Source organism: Hetaerina americana, unplaced genomic scaffold (assembly GCF_022747635.1).
Source record: "Hetaerina americana unplaced genomic scaffold, ioHetAmer1.1.p SCAF_11, whole genome shotgun sequence".
In the NCBI taxonomy this organism is placed as follows: domain Eukaryota; kingdom Metazoa; phylum Arthropoda; class Insecta; order Odonata; family Calopterygidae; genus Hetaerina; species Hetaerina americana.
In genome coordinates, this window is record NW_027286181.1 from 9,905,713 (window position 1) to 9,928,038 (window position 22,326).

The window sequence follows — 22,326 nt, forward strand, 5'->3', positions numbered from 1 at the left end:
TTCCCGCACCTTGCAAAACTTAACTCCGCGCCCACACTATAATTGATCGGAATACGTCGATACCCAGCAATTGGACATTCAGTAGCGAGAAAGATGCTTGACTCAACAGGAAATTCATCAATGGAGATTTTCTAAAAAAGTTATTCGAAGAAAACTGTAAGCAATGTTAACCTCACAGAGCATGCTATACGGGTTAAAACTCTCTTAACTTATTTTGTGATGTTGAGTGACTGGTGTGTAATCACCCCCTGCCACACGCCCTAGTGATGGCTTTCAAGGCGTCATGTAGATGGATAGTCTCCTGAAAATGGTATTTGAAAACAATGTGCAAGGACAACCGAAGTTTCCCAATAATCAAGCAAATAATTAAGGATCTGGAGACAGGTGCTTACAAAAACAAACGGAAAAGCTGTCTGATAAGAGAACGGAGTGGGCAAAGAACTTCCGCGTCGCTAACTTTTGCCGCATCTTATAATGTAATTAGTCGAAAAACAGTTTTTTAATAAACGGCCATGCTGTTAATTGAAGTCGAATATTGAGGTCAAGGTCAGCCGAGGGCATCGACGAAGATCTTCGTCTATGTACATCGTGTGTCATATAAAAGCAAACGAGTTATATACTGTCTCCTTCTTAATTATGTCAATTCGACCCATATCTGAGAACTTTTGAACCTTATCAGAATTCATTCCTGGGAATCTCTGGGAAAAATTAACTTATGCTGCTGGACTACTGGGAAAACAGGACGTCTCCACGGGCTGATTTGTAACACCGGAACTTATTTTAACGGACAATTTCGTCAGTTTCAGATAACGTGAGACCCAAATCATGGTGAAACATTGATCTCGATAAGGTATCTGGATGAGATGTAATGCCGGTTTAGCGTCCGATAAAATGATCCATCTGTGTATCTGCTTCCCATTAAGGAGACGCGTTCGTTGAAAAATCATTCGCCTTCTGTGCGAGATTGTGGCAGATGATTGATAAATCCTCTCGTTAAGATTCTGTCATGGCTGTTAGAGAAGAGACTAGGAGGAGGTCTCAGGTTCCACGGCCAAAAGGTACTTACTGGATTAAACATTTAACCACGTTTGATGATTATCATCACACTTATTCAAAGTTAAAAGACGAGTGACGTTAATATCAATACCCAGGCTATATTTTAAAAACCTCTCATGTCGGAGATCGAAAGAGTTTCACTATGTGCTTGAAACTATTAAATCGAATTTTCAGGAGACAGTTTTGCACATATTTCTTTGATATGAATGAGGGGCAGGCCGTCCGGGTTATCACACAATAATTCGCGAACGAGGGGTCCCTAAATACCAACACACCCCATTTTATGCACTTAAAATATTCTGAGGGAGAACGTATTTCAACTTTTCATAGATTGAGAGCCAGGGAGTTCTCTGTTCTGCTCATTTTACCTGATACGCAACTTGTTATTTTCCCAGTAAGCTTTAGTTATAATTATTCCCACCAAAATATACGCAAAATTTAAACATTTTCATGAGTCCCATGGGTGGAGGAATGAAACAATCTTTCAACTTAACAAACAGTCTCGGCGTGGAATATTGGCGAATAAATTCAGAATAATGAAAATAGCACATTGCACAAAATAAGCTGTACCTGAGAACATGATAATGAGTCATCAGCGTCCAACTCGAATTATGATAATAAAGAGACGAATAATTTTTACCGACGGAAAGTGGGGTGAGTTTCGTACGTATAATCCGACGCGTTGAGATGCAGAGAGGAAGACACAAAACACTCATTTTTCGAGCGGCCACAAATGCGTACCTAATTTCACACCAAATGACTCTTGGCTTAATGAAAAATCATACTTACGAAGATGCGAGAACTCGTATAAGTATGCATGCACGTGTGTCGTTGTAAACTTTCCCACCAATCCTATCGATTCATCAGTAGCTGACTTCCTGATGTTGGTTACTCAAGGCTACAAGTCGACTTACAGAAGGGACTAACAGTGGACTCCCCTGGAGTTTATGCTTAGAGAACTTCCCCAAGGCAAAAAATATGCCCCTGCTCTTTTCACGGCTGCTTTTAAAGGTGTAAGCGATGGATAAAGTTTTAAATTATACTTTCGAATGTTTTTATGGGACTTAAAAATCCACTTGTTGTTTCAAGAGGAGAAGACTCTACAAGTTAACTTCGTTGCAGTTCGGCGCGACTGTATTGTTATATTTTCCGAGTATTCATGGAAGGTGTTGCGAATGGGAACTTCACTACGGTGTCATAACATTCAGGCATAGCTGAAAGAGGTGGAACTCACTACTTGGTGCGAGACTGAAAAGCATGAAGATTTCTTCGAATCTGAAGATGTCTTTCTTCTCCCGGTAAATCCTCCACTCCAGCCCAAAACCCTTCATAGATTGATGGCTGTTTGATGGTGAAAATAATGGAAGCTCTATCGATGAAGATTTGGTAAAATATTCGATTAAATATACGGATATTCGGTGCGTTTAATGATTTGATGGTGACTGCGATGAATCGATGATTCATATCATTTTCAGACCTGAAACGAAAGATCGATTTGACGCGATATCATTTTGTTTAAGGTTGAAAGGGGTGCTAGGAGGGCTGATCATCGAGCGAAATTGCTCAGGTGAAGAACTCAGTTTAAGAGAAAGATTCGCAAAAAGATACCAATGGACGCTATTCGCTCATGAATACCAAAGAGTATCATTTGCAAAAAGAATCACAGCGGATCACCGTCAGTTAACCCCGTACCATAGCGGCTTGGGATCCCCAAAAAAGGCTGTGGTATTTTTATCGGAGATCGACTACGAAGTCACTCTGGAGACGGGGTAGTTAATGGTTTCAGGGGCTAGGGCGAAATGCAAGAAAGAAAATTGTCCACAAATTATCTCCCATTTAACGGACAGAGTATCATACCTAGAGTAAAAGAGGCAACACATTCAGGATTCAAGCCCAGGATATCTGTTAAAAATCAGACAGAGTCACACTAGGCGATTCCCACACACAAGCAGGGATCCTGTAATTCAATTTAAAAGCAAGCTTAATTATAACTGCATATCGGTCGGGCGGTCAGAATGATAAATCAACCCAAATGAAACAATCAGAAGCACGTTTGTATTTAATTGCAAAATACATCCCAAATATGAACAAGAAAAGGTCAGAGGAAATAATTAAATCAAGGTAATCTACCAATTAAAGGAAGGTTTTGGACCGCCCCTCACGACTATTATGTACTACAAATCGCATAAATTGCTCTCATTTGCCCTAAATTACTTCCTTCTTCAGATCTCTGTGCATTGAAAACGTTTCTATGATGTCTAAAAATCCAGGGAAAGGAAATGGCCCCCCTAACCTGATGTGTGAATTTCACGTGCCGTCGGGCTTAGTACTGGGTAAACTCTACCATCACCTACCAAACCGACCTTCGGGTTGATTACTGTGTTTATGGTTTTTTAATGGTCTCAATAATATGAAGCTATTCTTGAGAATGACAAAGAAAAATGAATGGACTTTAAAAAAGTAATAGATTCTTGAAATATAAAATTAATTAAAAATTTAATCTAAAATATTTTGGGGGTGTAAAATATGAAATATTATAAACCCCTATTTAATATGAAGAAAAACTTGCAGCCTAAGCTTACTCATGAGATAGATAAATCATAACCTTTAATTACATGATGGAAGAAAGAGCATCTATAAAGCCTTTATTTTGCATTCAAATTAAATGAAACTTATTTTATCAACTTTCAGGATGGGTACAACAACGTTATATCCTAGCAGTGATGGGATCTCTCTGCATTATGATGATGTTCATTCTGAAAGTAAATTTTTCTGTGGGGATTGTGGCCATGGTGAAGCCAGTTTCCAATTCCAAACCAAAAAATACCAGCATGCTTATTGATGGAAAGGAAGTACTAGAGGTATGCTTGAAATAAGCCTATATTACATCATATGACAATGACATAATAAAGTGAGAAAGTGATACCTCAAAGGTGAACCACTTTGATGACTATAAGACAGCCACTGGATGGATTCCATGTGCTGTTAATGTGAGCGTGAATAAATTATAAAATTTAGACTAATCATGATGGATACATACTTATAGAGTATGACCTTGCAGATAGTTTTACACGGTGCTACCCCCTTGTTATATGCTGATGACACCAACATTATCCTTACATCACCTACTTTTGACGAATTGACAGTAAAGTGTAAACAGGTTGGTCACACCTTACTTTCCTGGTGTCATAATAATTTCCTAGATTTGAATATAGAAAAGTCTCACCTAATATACTTTGCAAATAAAAATAAAGTAAGCAAAGCACTTTATATTGAAATTGATGGGAAGGTGATCACACTGGTACAAAATACCACATTTTTGGGTTTCCTCTTAAATTTTTAAATCTCTGGGGATGAACACATAAATACTTCAACTATTGAGTTTTAAGCTCAGCCTGCTTCTTAATAAGGTCCATTAGATCCACTGTTTCAGTAGATGTTCTCTGTGCACTATACCATGGAGAATTTTATTCTCACATAGCCATAGTATCCTACACTGGGGTTCATCCTCCAAGGCCTTGGCCAATTTCAGGGTCCAAAAAAAACCCATTTGGCTCATGACTTTTGCTAAATACAATTCCTATTGCTGTCCCCTGTTAAAAAAACTGGATTTATCACCAGTGCCATGTATTTTTATTGTATTAGTACATTCAAAAAGAAAGTTATCTAAGTATGAGAAAAATTGCGATATTCATAAGTATTCTACAAAGCAGAATGAGCAGCTACATGTTTTATATGTACACACAAAAAATGCAGGTGCTGGCCCAAATTTTATGGGCCTTCAACTTCATAATAAACTTCCAGCTGAGATTGAGACCCAAAAAAGTATGGCCAATCTTCTTATGTCCTTAAAATTAAGAATGTTTTATTCAATTGCTGATTTTCTTAATAATTCATGATATGTGTCTTGTATCCATTTATGTACTCGGTTACTTTAACCTGACGTGACCTACAGGGTGTGGCACTTAAATCCGGACAACTTTCAATTTGAGTTACCAGCCATATCGTAATTCCATTGGAGGTAGCAATTAGCATTCTTGAAGCTATGGGCATCTAGTAAACAGTCATAACCACAAAATGGCTGAGATGTTATGTACAAGGGCAGAGTACAATTGAAGAGCCACTATTATCAAATGTGTTCATACTGGGCGTTATATTTCAAAATAGTTTGATTCTTCTGATACCCCAAATCAACTGTTAACGATATTGTGGCTAAGTATTATGCTTCAGAGAAGTCTGGGGAAGGTTGCGCTAACCTGGCGAGGAAATCTCATTCGAGGAAACATGTGCTAGTCTGGATTTAAGCATCGCACCCTGTATATCAAGTGTAACGGTTGTAACGACTTGATCACGGGACAAATAAAATGTATTATTATTATTATTATTAACTTCAAGTATTATAATATAAAGGAATGCTTGCTTACCTATGCAATAATAGAATGAAGATGGTGAATTTTCATGGGACATTGAAACTCAAGGTCACATCCTGGCTGCATACTTTTATGGTTATGTAGCCACCCAGATCTTGGGTGGATATGCATCTAGTCGCTGGGGTGGCAAGGTAGTGGTTGGACCAGGCATAGCGCTGACTGGCTTCTTCACACTCTTCACAGCGGTTGCTGCAAGACAAGGAGGCCCATGGACTCTGTTTACAGTGCGGGTGATGGAAGGTCTTTCTTCTGTGGGTAATACATTACTTTTGCCAATTTATATACCAATGCTTAGTTGGGCTTTTAACATATGCAATTGCAATAGTAATATTATAATTCAAGCCATAAGGGGAGATATTTTATGACTCCTCACAAGAAAACAAATGCAACTTTAGCAGAATGAGTTTCAAAAAATTTTAACAGAGTGAATTCAACAGTCCCTCCATAGTAGTAACCCACACTGAGTTCAGCTTTGTAAGATCAAACTCTTGTTATGTGTAGCACTAAGTGAGACTGGAAGACATTAGCTGTTGAAAAAAATTGGACCAAGAGATATTTCAAGATTGTTCGACACATTTAAATACGAGTGAACTTTTGACATACTATATATGCTTTGTTGCAAAAAAACTGAAAACCAGCTTTGACCATGGGGTAGGCTCACATGTTTCTTTGTATGATTGCATTCTTTGGTTAATGGATGGAAGAGATAGGTCATGCTCCTAACATTGGAGCACCATAAAAATCTGCAATGGAATGGAGGAATTGAAATAAATCCTTCCAAGTTTTGTATTAGTTTTAAAATTGGAACTTCTATTCAGAGTAAGCATTACATCCTCTCTTCTGGAGTGGTGAAACTTTGGAAATGATCCTCATGCACTGTTAGCCCCCTCAAATTCAAATCTAGCTAAATGCAATGAGTATAACAAACCCAAACCATATCACAAGTTTTAATTCTGCTTTTACAAAGTCAAATTTTCCCTACGAGTTTTATTAATTACATCCTTCATATTTCAGCATTATATTCGATATCTTATTTCATTTACAGGGGGTCATTATGCCTGGAATGCAATACATGTTCTCTCAGTGGTTTCCTCCACAAGAGCATGCAACTTTCTCGGGAATAGTTTTCTCTGGTATGTACAGAAGAATGAATATTGTTTTAAATCAAAAAACCGATGCATCTCACACCCCAATTAGTAAAACAGCAAGTGCTGTGCATAACATTGCAGATCACTAAAAATCTAAGTTAACATACATTACCATTATTGGTTTAATGATATGAGAAATAGTCAAATAAAAACCGAACACCCACAACAAAGAACAGTCAGCACACCAACAAGGACATAACCCAATAACTGTATGCACCTGTGAGTAGTCAGTACACAGTTCTCCTAACACAGCAACGGCAGTATCGATACGTAAATAAGTATCTTCTAGCTTTTAGTGGACTGTGTGTAATGGCAGGTGTTCATTTTCCATTTGACAGCCCATATTAAAACCAATCTCACAATAAATTACAAGAAGATCATATAGCTAGCAAGGGTATCCTGACCAGAAGTATGTGCAAAGAATAATTGATAAGGGAGAACATATCCGTACCAAATTATGATATTTAATCATTATATAAGCTGATAACATTCTTTAAGGAAGTGAACAGTTCTAAGCTCTCCTACATTCATTTAATGTGAAAAACAACAATATAAATAATTAAGATTAAGACATTATTTATTTAATGTTATCAGCATCACTTACCTAAGAATGTTATTTCTTCAAAAATGTGTATATATGTGAACCTTAAAATTGATTTATTTAGCTTTCAACTTATTAGATACTTATTGAGAATAGGTGAGCAATTATTAAATATACTCATTGGAAAAATTTTAAGATTGAAAATATCGAATAAGTAAGCACAAAAGTAAATATAGGAGGAAGACTTCAGAGGAAATATTGTAAAATAAACAAAAGGAAATAAGGGAAGAACTCCCAAGACTTTTGGAAATGGTCAAACATTTTTAGGAAATCAAGATATTGTAAGCAGTCGCCTACAACATCCACTTTGATAGATTTTTTGCTAATAATGTTATTGATGATAATCAAACCATATTTCTTTAAAGTTTTTCTTCCTTGAGGATAATTGTCATTTCAGTTGGGGTCACAGTCAATAGTTTGGTTTGAAGTAAATTACAAGCATAAATTACACTGCTAATTTATATGTTACTTTAAAACACTGAATTTGAATTCCTATTTGTTTCTCTCAAATTCTACATCATTCTATTCCACTATCTTGCATCAAACACAACTGAGCTAACAGTTTGAGCAACTGACAATAGCTTCAAGTTGAAGCAATTGAAGTAAAAATTAATGGCGGGAACCAATCTATATTTAAAAAACAGAGAAAACTACAACTTTTACTGAAAAGTTTTCCAGGATGCACTCAAAATAATACATCTCTCACTCTGGATGGTGTTAATAGGAATTCACAGTGGCACTGTCATTGGAATGGCTGCCTCAGGCCCACTGTCCAAGTGGCCACTGGAAGGAGGAGGCTGGCCAATGGTTTTCTACTTTTTTGGCACAATTGGTTTGGCTTTGATCATCCCGTGGTGGATCTTGGTGTATGACAGCCCTGAGTGTCATCCTCGAATTTCTGAAGAAGAGAAAAATTATATCCTATCCGGGCAAGGAATAGAAAAGAATGCCATGGAACAACAAGTATGGACCTTATATTTAAAATATCAGTTGAATGTTCTGTCTGGAAATTGTGTATTAAAATAATCATGCTCAAACATCAGTTATCTCAATTCCTGGATTTCATACAAACACTTCCTTAAAAGTGGCAAAGTATAATCCCTAAGTTCAATCAAAATTGCAACAAGTTTTTTTCACTGATATTTATGATAAATTTTTAAAATCCTAAACCTAAGATTAAGTGATCTCATATTAATCTGGCAATGCCTGTATCCACGGCAATGTGCATCCTTAAATACAAAAAAAAAATTCAATTAGTTTTTGATGGTGTTTTTCTAATGACTGACTATGAGATAGAGAAACATACTTATGGCCAAGACTTGATGATAGACAGACTGACCACCACTACAATTCTAAGCCTCACCTAACAAAACACAACATGATATCCAACACTACAATAAACCCTTCTTCAATTCTGTGTGCTTTCTGCCTCCTTTCGTACCTATTCTCTCCCACCTATCACCTCACTTGCCTAGCATTTTACATGCTATCACGGTCTCCAACATTCCATAAACAATTAAAATCTCTCCATCCACTTGCCTTGCCTCCTTTGGATTTCTTCCGACAACGATCTCTCCTTGTATCAGTCTATACTTCTTTGTCTATTTTTATTTCCATTCATTTTTCCTTTTCCATCCTCCTCTACACCTATGCCTCAATGACTAACTTTCCCTGCTGAAAACACTACTCTCCATATCAAAGTTTCACTTCTATTTTTTTACATCCTTCGTCAATATTACTGTCATCAACTCCATCCTACTTGTAAAAGCTTCGATGCTTAATGTAGATTTTTCCCTATGCTCCTGGTACTTAAGATTAACTCGATCCAAAACACTTCATCCAAGATAGTTAAGCTGTTCCACCTGCTCTAGTTTTTGCCTTCCTATTTCATGTTTATCTTAGCCTTCCACTTTCTCAAAAACCTTATTATCTTTTTTTTTTACATTGATTCTTATCCCATACTTATGGCACTGATTTTCTTATGCACTCTGTATGATTGAAATATGTCAGGCAATCAACAGCATACTTAATTCATCAGATTCTAAATGCAAAACTCTTGGAATATTTTTTGACTTGTCAAAGGCTTTTGATAATATAAACCACAACAGACTACTAATCAAACTCAATAGAATATGAATTAAAGGAATTGCTCTAAATTGGATGAAGTCCTATGTTCTCAATCACACTTAGAAAGTAATGTTGCCAGTAGATAGGTTAAAATACTCATCCGAGGTGCACCAAGTTTACAAAGGCATTCCACAAGGCTCAACTCCTTTTTCCAATATATATGAATGACCTCCCTAACTGCGAAAAGAATTATGAAGGAATAATACCGGCGTTGTATGCTGATGGCACTAATGTAATAATATCAAAAATATCCCAAATAACCTTCCAGACCTAAATTTAAATAAAAATAAAATTACTACACTTTCCATGCAGTAAGAATGTGACAGATAATCTGTTGGAAAAAATTAATGAACAATCAATTGAGCATGTGACGGAATGTAAATTTCTGGGTATTTCTTTATGTGCAAATATTTCTTGGGATACGCAAGGTTAAGCCCTTCAACATAAGCTTAGTTCAACTCGCTATTTATTGAGACACCTGAATAAGACTGCAAGCAAAACTGTACTACTCAATTTATACTATAGGGAAATTTATTTAAATATAACCTACACAATAATATTTTGGGGATCAGCTGCTATTTCTCTAACCATCTTTAAAATGCAAAAGAAAGCTATTAGAATAATAACTGGGAAACCTCACAATGCTTCATCAAGGCCTATTTTCCATGAATAAAATTTGCAACCACTCCTATGCACCTGCATTATGTTTTAAATTTAACCATAAAATTCTTCTTTACACATTTTCTTAAACTCTTAGGTTGTTCTTTGGGGATGCTATCTATTTCTACAGTATTGTTTGTTTGCATTTCCTTTATTGCCATTTCTATCTTGCAATGAAGTATGCCTGCCTAAGTTATCCTAATCGATATCATAAACCTCTGAATGCAGTTAAAAATTGCATGACTCTAACATCAGAAGAGGAATTAGTTTATGGATACATTAGTTATTAGAAGAAATATTTATTTGAAGCTAAACAATTTTAGTATATTATAAATTAATCATTAAAATTAATATGTTAATATATTAATTATATAACTACATGCAAACACCAAACTAATTTACATACATTTATTTTGAAGCTGACAGCTCCACTTCCATGGATGAGCATATTGACTGATATCCCAGTATGGACCGCAATTATCTATCAATGGGCTGCTGGTTGGGTTGTTTACACTATGCTTACTGATATACCAACATACATGAAGAACGTGCTTCACTTTGATATTGAAAAGGTACTAAAAACCTACCAAATAGTTATTGTCAAAGAGATGGCATAATGAAGCTATGATTAGAGCACCATAATCCAACAAAATGATGCTTAAATACCTATCTCGTGACTAAACAATGGAATGATAAGTAAATTATGAGCAGTGTTTTTAATTTTGAGATCTTTAAAAAAAAATATGATAAATGGGTGAATGCAATACATAGGTTCAATTAATTTAAACTAAAACTTATTGATATATATCTGGTTGAAATTTCAAAAATGTGCACTCTTTCATATTAATTATAGCACTGATATTTATCCAATAATTTAGATCAAACCGTAATGATATGCATCACTATGTGAACCTATAAAATTCTCACTTGTTTATTGAAGTTTCCTTTTACCTAATCTCCACTTTGGTATGAATTAAATGTTAAATAACTTGGTATCTTCTAACAAATTTTCTTGATCTAATTAATCTGATGAAAAATGAACTCTGCATCCCAAAATATGGGCCATAGGTTCAAATCTCACTTTAGATTTGGATGTTACACTACTATACATGCAGTGGATTTCCTGTGATTAAGTTTGCAGATCAATATCAACTTGTGTTTCAGACCACCTAAAGTTAAAATTCCCACAAAAACTGAATGTTCATTGCCTTACAGCTGGCATTCCTCTCAGCCCTTCCGTCATTACTCACTTGGATAAGTAGCATTTTCTCTGGAATTATATCACAGTGGCTAAGAGAGAAACATTACTTATCTCACCGGACAACATATATGGTCTTCAACGGAATATGTAAGTAACATACAATTAGTTGAAACTGTATAGTTAATAAATTAAAAAAATATAATGATTTATTTGGTCCAATGATCATGATAATGAAATGAATTACTTATAATGCAATGAAAATGTATATGAGACTGCCTTTAGTAGTTTATTAGAGTCTTCTGTTAACAAGAAAAGAAAACTTGGAATACAGTTTATGAATCTTTTTCCTCTGAACCATCATGTCCAAATTTTCCTTGAGTAGTTTGAATCATTCGATAAGATTAAGCATTACAATACTTACGTTGAAGTATCAGCATATTGAACAAGACCACAGTGGGAGGAGGAAACTCAAGACTGGAGATCAGAAATTATCATGAGGCTTTTGCCAGTGTTGTATATGCTCTAATGTTCTTGTAATTCATAGCATGGCATCATCACGAAAAATGAAGTTTAAGTAAGTACACTATCATCCATAACAAAGGTTGATGATTTTCTGGGAGGCTGCTTTTATTTTTTTTCTAGTCTTTACTTTAATGGAAAGTGGTTTGAAAGAAATTCTTGCACTGACCAAGTGAAGGAAAGTCTTCTTTAAACGTTGCAATATCCCCCTCAATATGTGCAAAATTAAACTTTCATATTACGTATCAGGAGCATAGTGAAAGGTCCCTTATGAGAAAGAATAGAGGTGGATAGTGGGGAAGAGGAGGAGGTCATAATTAGGACCATAATGAGAAGCTGCTAAAAACAGCACTGCAAATGTTTTTTTTTTTTTTAAGTTTAACCATTTTCCACCATGAGCGAATGCAAAAGTGCCTCGTACATATTAATGCCTACTGTTATGCATATCAAAATCTAACCACTGGACCCTGCTATGTTTTATCACCATTAATAATGATCATCCTAATTCTGCATCTGGCTAAGTGACATGGTTGAGTCACAGGAACTCATCTTAAAAATTTACCACTATCTGAAACTTTTTTAACTCCAAAGATAAATAAGCTAGATAATGTGAACTTGGCATAGCTGACATTTGTTGCTTTGGTAGAGTGTGCACCAAATGGAGACACTTTCTAAAGATGTATTCCCAATTCAAGGGAAGATCATTGGACTGAGAGAGGAAGAAAATAAGCATAGTACCCTGTTCCTTCCTCATACCTTTGGAGATGATAATGAAGCACTAGTGATATGTTTTCCATGCAAGTTGTGAATTTTGGGGTGCTTTTCCTAGTCATCAATAAGCCACGAAATTGTCTGTATCCAAAACATCATGCCCAGGGAATATTTTCTTAATAAATAATTATGCCTTAGAGATGGGTTTCAAATGTAAACTAACAGAGTTAGGGATTGATATCTTTTTGATTGTCAATGGTGATTCAAGTGCAAATGAATAGTCAAGATTGTTGGTGTGGAGAATGGGGATGGGTCACAAGAAGAAAATAGAAGACAGGTATCAATGTGGCTATCTTCCATCTTTGAGATCTCCACAGCATCTGGGGCATGCTAGTATTTTGGAATAATTATTGCCGGTCCAAATAGGAGTGAGTTTAGAAGAAGCTGTAAATGCTAGAAGTCACTCAATGTCATTGTATGCTTACATGATTGATTTTATATAAGTTTCTCAACTGATAGTGAATGGAACAATCATTAATATCAACAAAGAGGACATAGATGATAGCCCTTCACCTCAATCATATATGAATCTGCAGGAAATAAAAAAGAATATTTAATTTCTGGGAAACTACCAGAAAGACACTGTGAAACTATTGGTCCACACTCAAGTAAAACCATACCCTTTTCTTCTATGCTGATGATGCAACATGATTACTTTCTTCATATTTTTCATAACATATTCATTCCTTGGAAAAAAATCATCATGACTGATCTTGGAAACTTGAATATTCTATTAAAAGCTTAATGACAATTTGCTAAATAGCATTATCTGAGTGAATATTTATCAATTAATGAATTCATAATTACTTTCAAGGGAAGAGTGGCATTTATGCAATAAAATAAATATATGTGCACCTAACAACTCAAATAATATGGAATAGATGACCATATGACATGGAGATATATTTTGGTAAAATAGGACAAAATTTAGTCCAAGGGATTAGAGCAACTAATGCTACTTAAAGCAATTGAATTGATTTTCAACCACTAAAAGTGGCATTCAGAACAACAAAAGAGAAGTACATAGGCTCACTAATATTACCATCAGACAGTAACTAGTGATGACCAAATTCTATTGAAAATATTACAGAAGATTATAACTGCCACATATGCTACGTTAACAAAGAAAGCAGTATGGAAAAAAGTTTCTCCATCAGCTACCATGCTTGGAAATTGATAAAAAAGCTATGTTTTTGCTTATTTGACTTCACCATAAAAATAGTTGGATAATTATATTATCTAGTGATGCCAATTTTCCACATCATCAATTCTGATTTGCCTTTCTGAGAAACCTTGTTGAATATATGTTTCAAGAACTCTTGCAAGTAGACTGATCTGGTGAGGATGCCCAAATAGTAGCTAGGATAGCATGGCAGAAATATTTGCTTTGAAGTAACTTATTTATTTTATTTATTTGGGATACATTGCTGTTAGGCGATAAGCCGGGTGGCAATGACATGATATAACAAACAGTAGTCATTCTTAAAACATATCACAGTGTCATTAAATAGTCGCCATTAAATAGTGTCATTTAACAATCCCATCATGTATACCTTTTGGATTCACGCCTAAATGATTTAATGCTTTTGGGTAAGGGCTTAAAGAGTTCATCAGGCAGCTGGTTCCACTCTTTGATTCCCATATTTAGGAACGAAAACTTGGCGGTGTTTGTCCTTTGGGGCATGTATTTGATTTTAAGCGGGTGATCATTCCTGCCGAGATAACATGGCTTATTTACACTCTCGTTCAGTTCTTTCCAGCCTCCGTCAGCTTTCAATATTTTAAAAATGGCACACAGTCTATTCAGCTTCCGTCTGTTCTTTAGTGACCCCCATCCTAGTGAGCCTAGCATGTCACTTACACTGTCGGTCTGCCTATGTCGCCCTAAAACGTACCTGGCAGCCTTCCTTTGCACTGCTTCTAATTTTTTCACATGCCCTATTTCAAAGGGATCCCATACTGTGGTCGCATATTCGACAATAGGCCTTACAATTGTTTTGTAGGCCAATTCTTTAGTTGATTTAGTGCTTCCTTTGAGGCTCCGCATGACCCAGTGGAGCGATTTAAAGGCCTTGCCTACCACATAATCTGTGTGAAGTCCCCACCCTAAGTCTTTACTTAGGTGTACCCCTAGATATTTACAATTATCTTTTGTTACAATCGTTTCTCCCATTATTTTATATACCCTTCCCTCACCTGCCTTCCTTTTGGAGAATGAGATGTGGATAGTTTTTGCAATGTTTATCTCCATTTTGTTGATTTTGATCCAATTAGCCACGTTATCTATGTCACCCTGCAGAACGTCGCGATCACTGCTGCTGCTGATTTCCCTATAGAGTATACAGTCATCAGCGAACAATCGTATTTTGGAATTGACACATTCCGCAAGGTCATTCACGTAACAAAGAAACAGAGGAGGACCAAGCACGCTACCCTGAGGTACTCCGGATGTGACGCGGGTTTCTTCTGAGATTTTGTGCCCAACACGAACCTGCTGGGTTCTATCTTGTAGGAAGGCCTTCGTCCATAGTAGTACTCTTTTATCAATATTTAGTTTTCCAATTTTATCTAACAATCTGTCATGGGGAACCCTGTCGAAGGCTTTTGAGAAGTCGAGTATAACTGCATCTATTTCTTTACCTTTGTCTAAGCAGTCTGATATTTCCTGGCAGAGTCCAAGTAGTTGGGTTTCGCATGAGTACCCTTTGCGAAAGCCATGTTGGTATTTAAATAGCCAGTCCTTATCCTCCCAGAAGTCACGTAGATATTTTGCGACCTTCTTCTCCATTAGTTTACAGGTTACAGACGTTAGGCTAATCGGGCGATAGTTCTCTACACTGCTATTGGTCCCACCCTTAAAAATTGGTATTACATAAGCCTTCCTCCAATCATCGGGGATTTGATGATTATTTAATGTAATGTTAAAAATGGTGCGCAGATACGGTATCATTGCCTCTGACCCTAATTTGAGTGCGTCTCCAGAGATGTTGTCAGGGCCAATCGATTTGTTGACTTTAAGCTTTTTTACTTTGTCCATAACTTCGCGGTCACAGATCTTCATATACTTAGGAATAACAATATTACTCTTTGAAGGTGTGATGACTAGTTCACCCGGACATAATACGTTCTCCCCTTCACAAACATGAAAAACACGTGGGGGGAGGTTTCCACTGAAATCCTTGCTAAACACACTTCCATACCACTTGTTGAGCTCATTTGCTTTCCCTTCATCATCTGTTATAATGTCGCCCCCTTGGGTTTGGATCACGCCTACCTTCACCTGGCTGTTTTTTCGTCTTCTTAAGTATTTGTAAAATTTATTTGTATCGTTTTTAGTGAGAATGTTCACTAAGTATTCTTCTTTTGCTACCCTCTTTTCCCTATTCAGTTCTTTTACTATCGATTTATATTTGCACAGATATGGGTTCCCATACTTGATCATAGAGTGACTCCTCCTAGCCTTTCTCTTTAGTTTTTTTATTGCGCAGTTATAGTACTCGGGGTCGGTGTTACTTTTGAGAGTCATTTTTGGAACGAATTTTTCCAGCCCTTCGTTGACAATGTCTTTGAAACTGTTCCAGATGTCGTTTACAGTTCCCCCTGTACAAGCCCAGTCCTGAAAACGTTCCTTCAACAAGGTACGAAACCCATTGCTATCTCCTTTGCTGTATCTCCACACCGAATTTCTTACTACCCTATTCTCGGGTACCCGGAATTCCCATTGAATATTGATACATACCGCTGAGTGGTCGCTTATACCAGGAATTACCTCTCCTTCCGAGAACATATTGTATGGTCTAGCTAGAAACACATCAAGGATGTTCCCCTCCCTTGTGGGCTTGTTTACAACTTGGGTAAAACCCTCTCTTTGAATGAGACGATTAGCGAGCTCTTGGGCTTTGCCACCTCTTGCCGTGGGGCCACTCCAATGAACGTTGGGGAGGTTAAGGTCCCCCGCTATTAGGGTTCGACTACCTGGGTTTTCCGCGCACGAGGCGGCAAGGGCCTCTATTACCTGGAGGCCATCGGTGGGTTTTCTATAAACGGCAATGATGTTTAAGAAGTTTTTGTTATTCTCGCTTAATAATTTTACGCAGATCATTTCATGGTCCTTATCGGACCATTCTAGTACATTACGAAGGCCTTCCTTAACGCAGATAAAAACACCCCCTCCTCTCGTATCTCGGTCTCGGCGGTATATTGTAAAGCATTTCGGAAAGATTTCATTCGAGAAGACGTCACTACTCAACCAAGATTCCGTTCCTATTACAATGTCAGCCTCGCTGACCTCAACCAAGGTCTGAAAATCATCCCGCTTATTGATTATGCTGCGACAGTTGACCTGAAGAACTTTTAAGCCCTTACCTTGCATGAACCCATTACTGCCTGGAATGTCACTTCCTGGATCGGCATTTGGCTCAACTCCGCTCTCTTTGCAGGTCCGGTGAACATCTCTGGTTTCCTTTAGTAGTTTCCCCGTTTGGTGATCTTCTCTACAACTTCGTTTAACAATTCCGCGAATAAAAATGATCCTTTTCTATTCAACTGAATACCATCCCGTCCCAGGTGATAGTCACTTATTCGACAATTAGGATCAATGAAGGTAACCCCCATTTTGTCACACACCCATTCTATGCCTTCATTTACGTATCTGATTCTTTTGTAGTTCACAAAAGATTAAAGAAAATTTCTCGTAATGTCATATGTTTACAACATTCCAACATGGCAAATGTGATGTGGAACTGCAATTATTTTGTTCTGAGGCACGTTGCACTTGGATAAAATTGTATGGGCAAAAATGTTAGAGGGCATATTTGGGAGAGTGAGTACGAACACCATTGTGAAAAATGTGAGTAAATATTATGCAAATATTATTTTCTCTTCTCATGTTCTTAATTCGATTTGATAGAAATTGGTGTGGCATATATTTAATTCAATATCACATTTCTTTTAAACTTAAGAAAAATTAGTACAACGATGAGCCCTCAAATTTACGTACCTTGGATTTTCTTATTTAATTTTATGGTCAAGAAAGTTGACCGCATGAATCAATGCACTCAAAACCTCAAATTTTACATTCTTCTTGCCTCACAATGGAGATGACAAACCAATTAAAAATATATCCATATTACATATATTTTTTATTGAAATTAGTTTTTGTGGATAAATTGTTTTTTTGTGAATGTAAATCAGCCGTGAATATTTTTTTCTGATATGCCTTTTTTTGACTTTACTGAACAAATTATAGTTTTTTAATATTCCTTCTTTTAAACCTCAAATACTTAATTTTTTTCAAACAAATATTCCTCCCAAACCTTTAATATTGTACAAACCATATTTTTACACTGGGTCCCATGAAAACTTCTATTTGAGATTTTGCTTTATTTGTTTTGTGAAGTTTTGACAAGGGAGATTATGTTTCATAATCATACAATGATTATTTCATGACATATCAATGTATCAATGGTCTTTAAAATGCAAACTAATTTGTTTTGATGTCATGAATTTAGATGCAACAGCCAAGCCCAAGTGTTTTCATCCCAAAGCAGATAAAGGTTTTGAGTATCAAATTTTATAATTGTAATTTTCTAATTTATACATTTAATTCATACCCAATTTGCATCTTATTTATTTACTGGTAGCTGCCCTGGGAATAGCAGCTTCTTTGCTTGCCATAACACAAGTGGGGTATCATCCAAACATCATAGTTTTCTTCTTATCCCTAAATGGCTTCATTTCTGGGGCCTTTTTTGGTGGTTCTTACCTCAACCACTTGGATTTAGCTGTAAACTATGCTGGAGCTATATCAGGAATTCTGCATACAGTGAGCAACTCATCTGGAATTTTGGTGCCAATAGTAGTAGCTGCAATAGTTCAGAATGAGGTACATATTAAATATGTGTAGAAACATATGCATTATTATACATGATTTACAAACATAAAATATGTTATATACTCTGATTGAGGTATCTACAACATCATGCAGTATTATTACAAGCTTAGAAAATTACAATACCTTTAATTTTTTTTTAAATGTTGTAGAATTTTTGGTCCATTATTTAAGTATCATTGATTTCATGTTGATGCGGTTTTTTAATCATTTTACTCTAAATCTTTTTGTGAATGGGAGGTGGAATGATTCATTATGAAATCCCAATGAAGCCTTGTCAATTTATTACTTACACTAAATTTCTAATATGTTTTCAACAGCAAACAACTCAGAAATGGTCCATTGTATTCTATTCTGGAGCATTCATATCTGCTGCATCATATGTGCTTTACTTTTTCTTTGGATCCGTTGAGGAACGTCCATGGAACAACATGAAGAAACAGAACAAAGAAACATAGCTATGGAAGTGAGTATGGATTACAAATTATTTATCTGAACACTAAATGTCATGTCATTCATCTAGTCACTACCATGAATTTGTTTAGCATGCATATCAATGAAAAACTAAGTACTTGTTATTGATGGATAACTGGAGAAAGATTAAAATCTTAGCTCATTATTATTGGCATTCTACCAGGTAGGTTTTCGAAGGACCCACCCTATACAACAGTACATAATACATAGGTTTGCCTTTCCTAACAAAACACAACCTATATCTAACACTAAAATAGGCCCCTCTTCAATTCTGAATACTTCCTTTTCCCTTTATTCCATCTAACATGCATATTCTATTCCTACCCCATCCATGTTTGCCAAACATTCTCACCTCTATCACAGTCTACAACTTCCCCATACCAATCGAAGTTCTCTGAATCCATATTTCCTGCCTCCTTTCAATTTCTCCCAACAATCCTCTCTCCTCCTCCGTTTCTGCATTTCTGTCCATTTCACCTTTTCCATCCTTTGTTTCTCAATGCGATGGTCAAAAAGGCATTTGAGCCCAGTGGGGTGGCCATTTGAGTGATGGAATCAAATTAAATACACCATTGAGGAAGGCATAGAGAAACCACCTGAGTTATTTATTCCAAAACTGTAATGATGAACACTATAATAATAACTTAGATTTGGTGGAATTATTCCAATACAAAAATTGTTTTCATGAAAAAATAGAGATGAGAGGCATGCAAAAATACTAGTAAGGGAGGTCATGGAAGTCAGAACCCCTATCCTGAAGTCCTCTCCAAGTTCAAATGGAGTGACGCTTAGTGAATACGCCATGTTGGATGCACATAGGGTAAAGCTAGAGGTTTTTACACCTTTTATAAGTTATCATTCATATAGGTCAATAAAGATATTATTTTAAAACTCATGTAACTTCCAATCCAGCATGGTGCTCTGGATTGGCAATAAATTTCATAAAGTGAGAAAAAATCATGTTTTCTCCAAAAAAGAAAGTATCATTTTTGAAAATTTTTAAAATATGTCATACAAGAATGATATCAGTACAGTAATCAACCCAAAGGCTGGTTTGATAGGTGAAGCCCAACATTCATCATAGGTAGCCAGTCCTTTTCCCTGAGCTTATGGTACAAGCTTAGGTTAAATAGGGAGTATCTATTGGCATCACTTGAATTTGAATGGGGATCGAGATGGTGCGGCGGCTAACGTACTGGCTTCCCACCCTGAGGGCGCGGGTTCAAATCCCGGCGGTGTTGAATATTTTTCAGAGGTATCTCGATCCCTACTTGAGGTGCTTTGTGGAGGGCACTTTGAGTGAGTACGCCGTCCGTCGGATGGGACGTTAAACTGCGGACCCCTTGGCGCTTTTCGTAAAGAGTAGGCTAATGCCGACGCCGGGTTTCTCTCCACCCTTCATCCTTTCCTATCCATCCCCTATGGCGCAAATGACCTCAGCTGTCGGTCGCCTCCCCTCAAAACTACTACTACTTGAATTTGAATGCCAGACCCTTTGAGCAGCATACAGACTTTCAACCCATCCAAACTTTCAGAGCTAGTGGTATATCATTGGATAACAAAACATTAAATTTCTAATTGGGTATTCTATGCTAGTATATAATAGGCAAAATAAAAACATTCCCCATAGCGAAAAACATCTCTGGAATACACCACATGATTTTAAAGAATTCAGTTTTAAATTGTAATGCTGGTCTCACAGTTAGCTTGGATGTCTCTCACTTATAGGCAACTCAATTCTATTGAAAAATTGGTTTCTTTCCTTTTCAGCAGAATTGGTGTAAAAGCTACACTGAGTGTTAACATGCATTAAGACACATCATGCTTTTCCTTTTTCTGTAAAAATAAATCTTATGCAGAAGTATCTAGTGCGATTAGGTTGGAGACCCCCAAATGATAAATTAATAAAAAACATCCTTGCAGTGTTTACACTCAATCATTGATCTCATTGCTTCTCTCCTCCTGTATTCGACCATTGAGTAGTGCAAATACATGTTCCCGGGACACAACCATTTGTATATGTAGCAGTAAATGCTAATGTCCATCTGTACTAGTAATGGCCCCATTCACATATGTAACACTCCGGCACTATAATAGCCCCATGCTGTGAAAGTTCATGCTATGTGCATTTGCGAAATATTTCAGGACATCATTAAATTAAAAGAAGACAAATTTGGTTTTGACTACATGAAATAACTTGCATTATTTTCATTGATATGTTATGCATGCGATGAATAGTGTGTTTATTTGATGAATAGAGCCCACTTTACTGGAAATTCAGGTTTAACTAACTTATCAAGCACAAAGCAGGATGTTATTACTAATGATATTTCCAATTTTGGTGTTATATAGTTCAGCGTAATAGTTCAGTGCAAGTTTGCATCACACACACAAAACACTAACCATTTGAAATATTTGACTGAATAAGTTTTATTAAATTTATTATTTAGCTGAGGGCAAGGGCCTAGCCATGTTGAAACATCGGTGACAAAGAAAAGGCTACTCGGGTCTTCCATACCAGGTCAGTTCCTTCAATGATGACACCAACGTTTTGGAAAATGAGTCGTTTTCCGAAACATTGATGCCAACGATGGAGGAACTGACCCGGTGGAAGACCCAAGTAGCCTTCTCCACAGTAATTTGCCGGGAAAACATAAGATCATACACCAGTGACACACTCAATGACTGTTTGACCTCTTAGTCCACCAAAGTTACTCATTGCAGGGCCTGGATGGAGGTTGGATTGGTGATTCCATACCTCTACTTTGATGCCCCTTCCCCTGTTTGTATGACGCTGGGAGGTCAAATATAGGTTGGCACAATAGACCAACAAGTCTACCTAGGTCAAAGGCCCTTCTTCACAACAACAATCCATCTAGTGCTCAAATGCCAACTTCAAATTCTGCCCACTATGCTGCCCTGCATGAGCCAGAACAACAAGATGTTTTTGCAGAAGACTAGAGAAAAGTTGTACTGGCTCATCTTCATTGACTCAATAGTGATGAGGTCGGTGAACATTTGATGACATCCGCTAATCTGATGCCAATGGATTTTTGTTTTTGTGGGATTATGTGAAGGACAATGTGTACTCACATTTCTCCAATACCAATCACTCTGTGGAGGTTCAAAGCATGGATCAGAGAGGGCTGGTAAAATTGATCGCAAAATGAAGTACGGTGGCTGGAAGGAGTTTTTTTATCACTATGAAACTGTTCAATTTACATTTAGAGCCAACATTGAACTTTATGAAGGACTTTTTTCATTAAACTTGATTGACTATCACCCAAATTGATCATTCCATGCATAGATGTTTTATGAGTCTTATTTAAAGCAGCATTGAACAATCAAACATTAAAATCAAGGATATCCATTGCAGACACCCTATATATGTCTGTCATGTACTCATTAAAAAATTAAATCAAACTGTTAGTTCTAAGTATTTTGATTTT

General features: G+C 36.6%; 2 protein-coding genes across 2 annotated transcripts in view; both read left to right on the forward strand.

Moving 5' to 3' along the window:
* LOC139701078 (vesicular glutamate transporter 2-like) overlaps positions 1 to 22,326 on the forward strand; it is a 167,573-nt gene that overhangs the window by 138,278 nt on the left and 6,969 nt on the right. Inside the window, exons 2-3 of the mRNA XM_071599653.1 lie at positions 18,156 to 18,397; positions 18,724 to 18,869. Coding sequence (XP_071455754.1) covers positions 18,156 to 18,397; positions 18,724 to 18,861 — 380 coding nt within the window. The 3' untranslated portion in view covers positions 18,862 to 18,869. The remainder of the gene's footprint in view (positions 1 to 18,155; positions 18,398 to 18,723; positions 18,870 to 22,326) is intronic.
* On the forward strand, positions 1,007 to 10,639 carry LOC139700870 (sialin-like). Its single transcript, XM_071599304.1, has 5 exons — positions 1,007 to 1,058; positions 3,748 to 3,917; positions 5,495 to 5,690; positions 7,960 to 8,198; positions 10,442 to 10,639. Exons 1-5 carry the CDS (start codon positions 1,007 to 1,009, stop codon positions 10,637 to 10,639), a joined length of 855 nt encoding a protein of 284 aa, XP_071455405.1.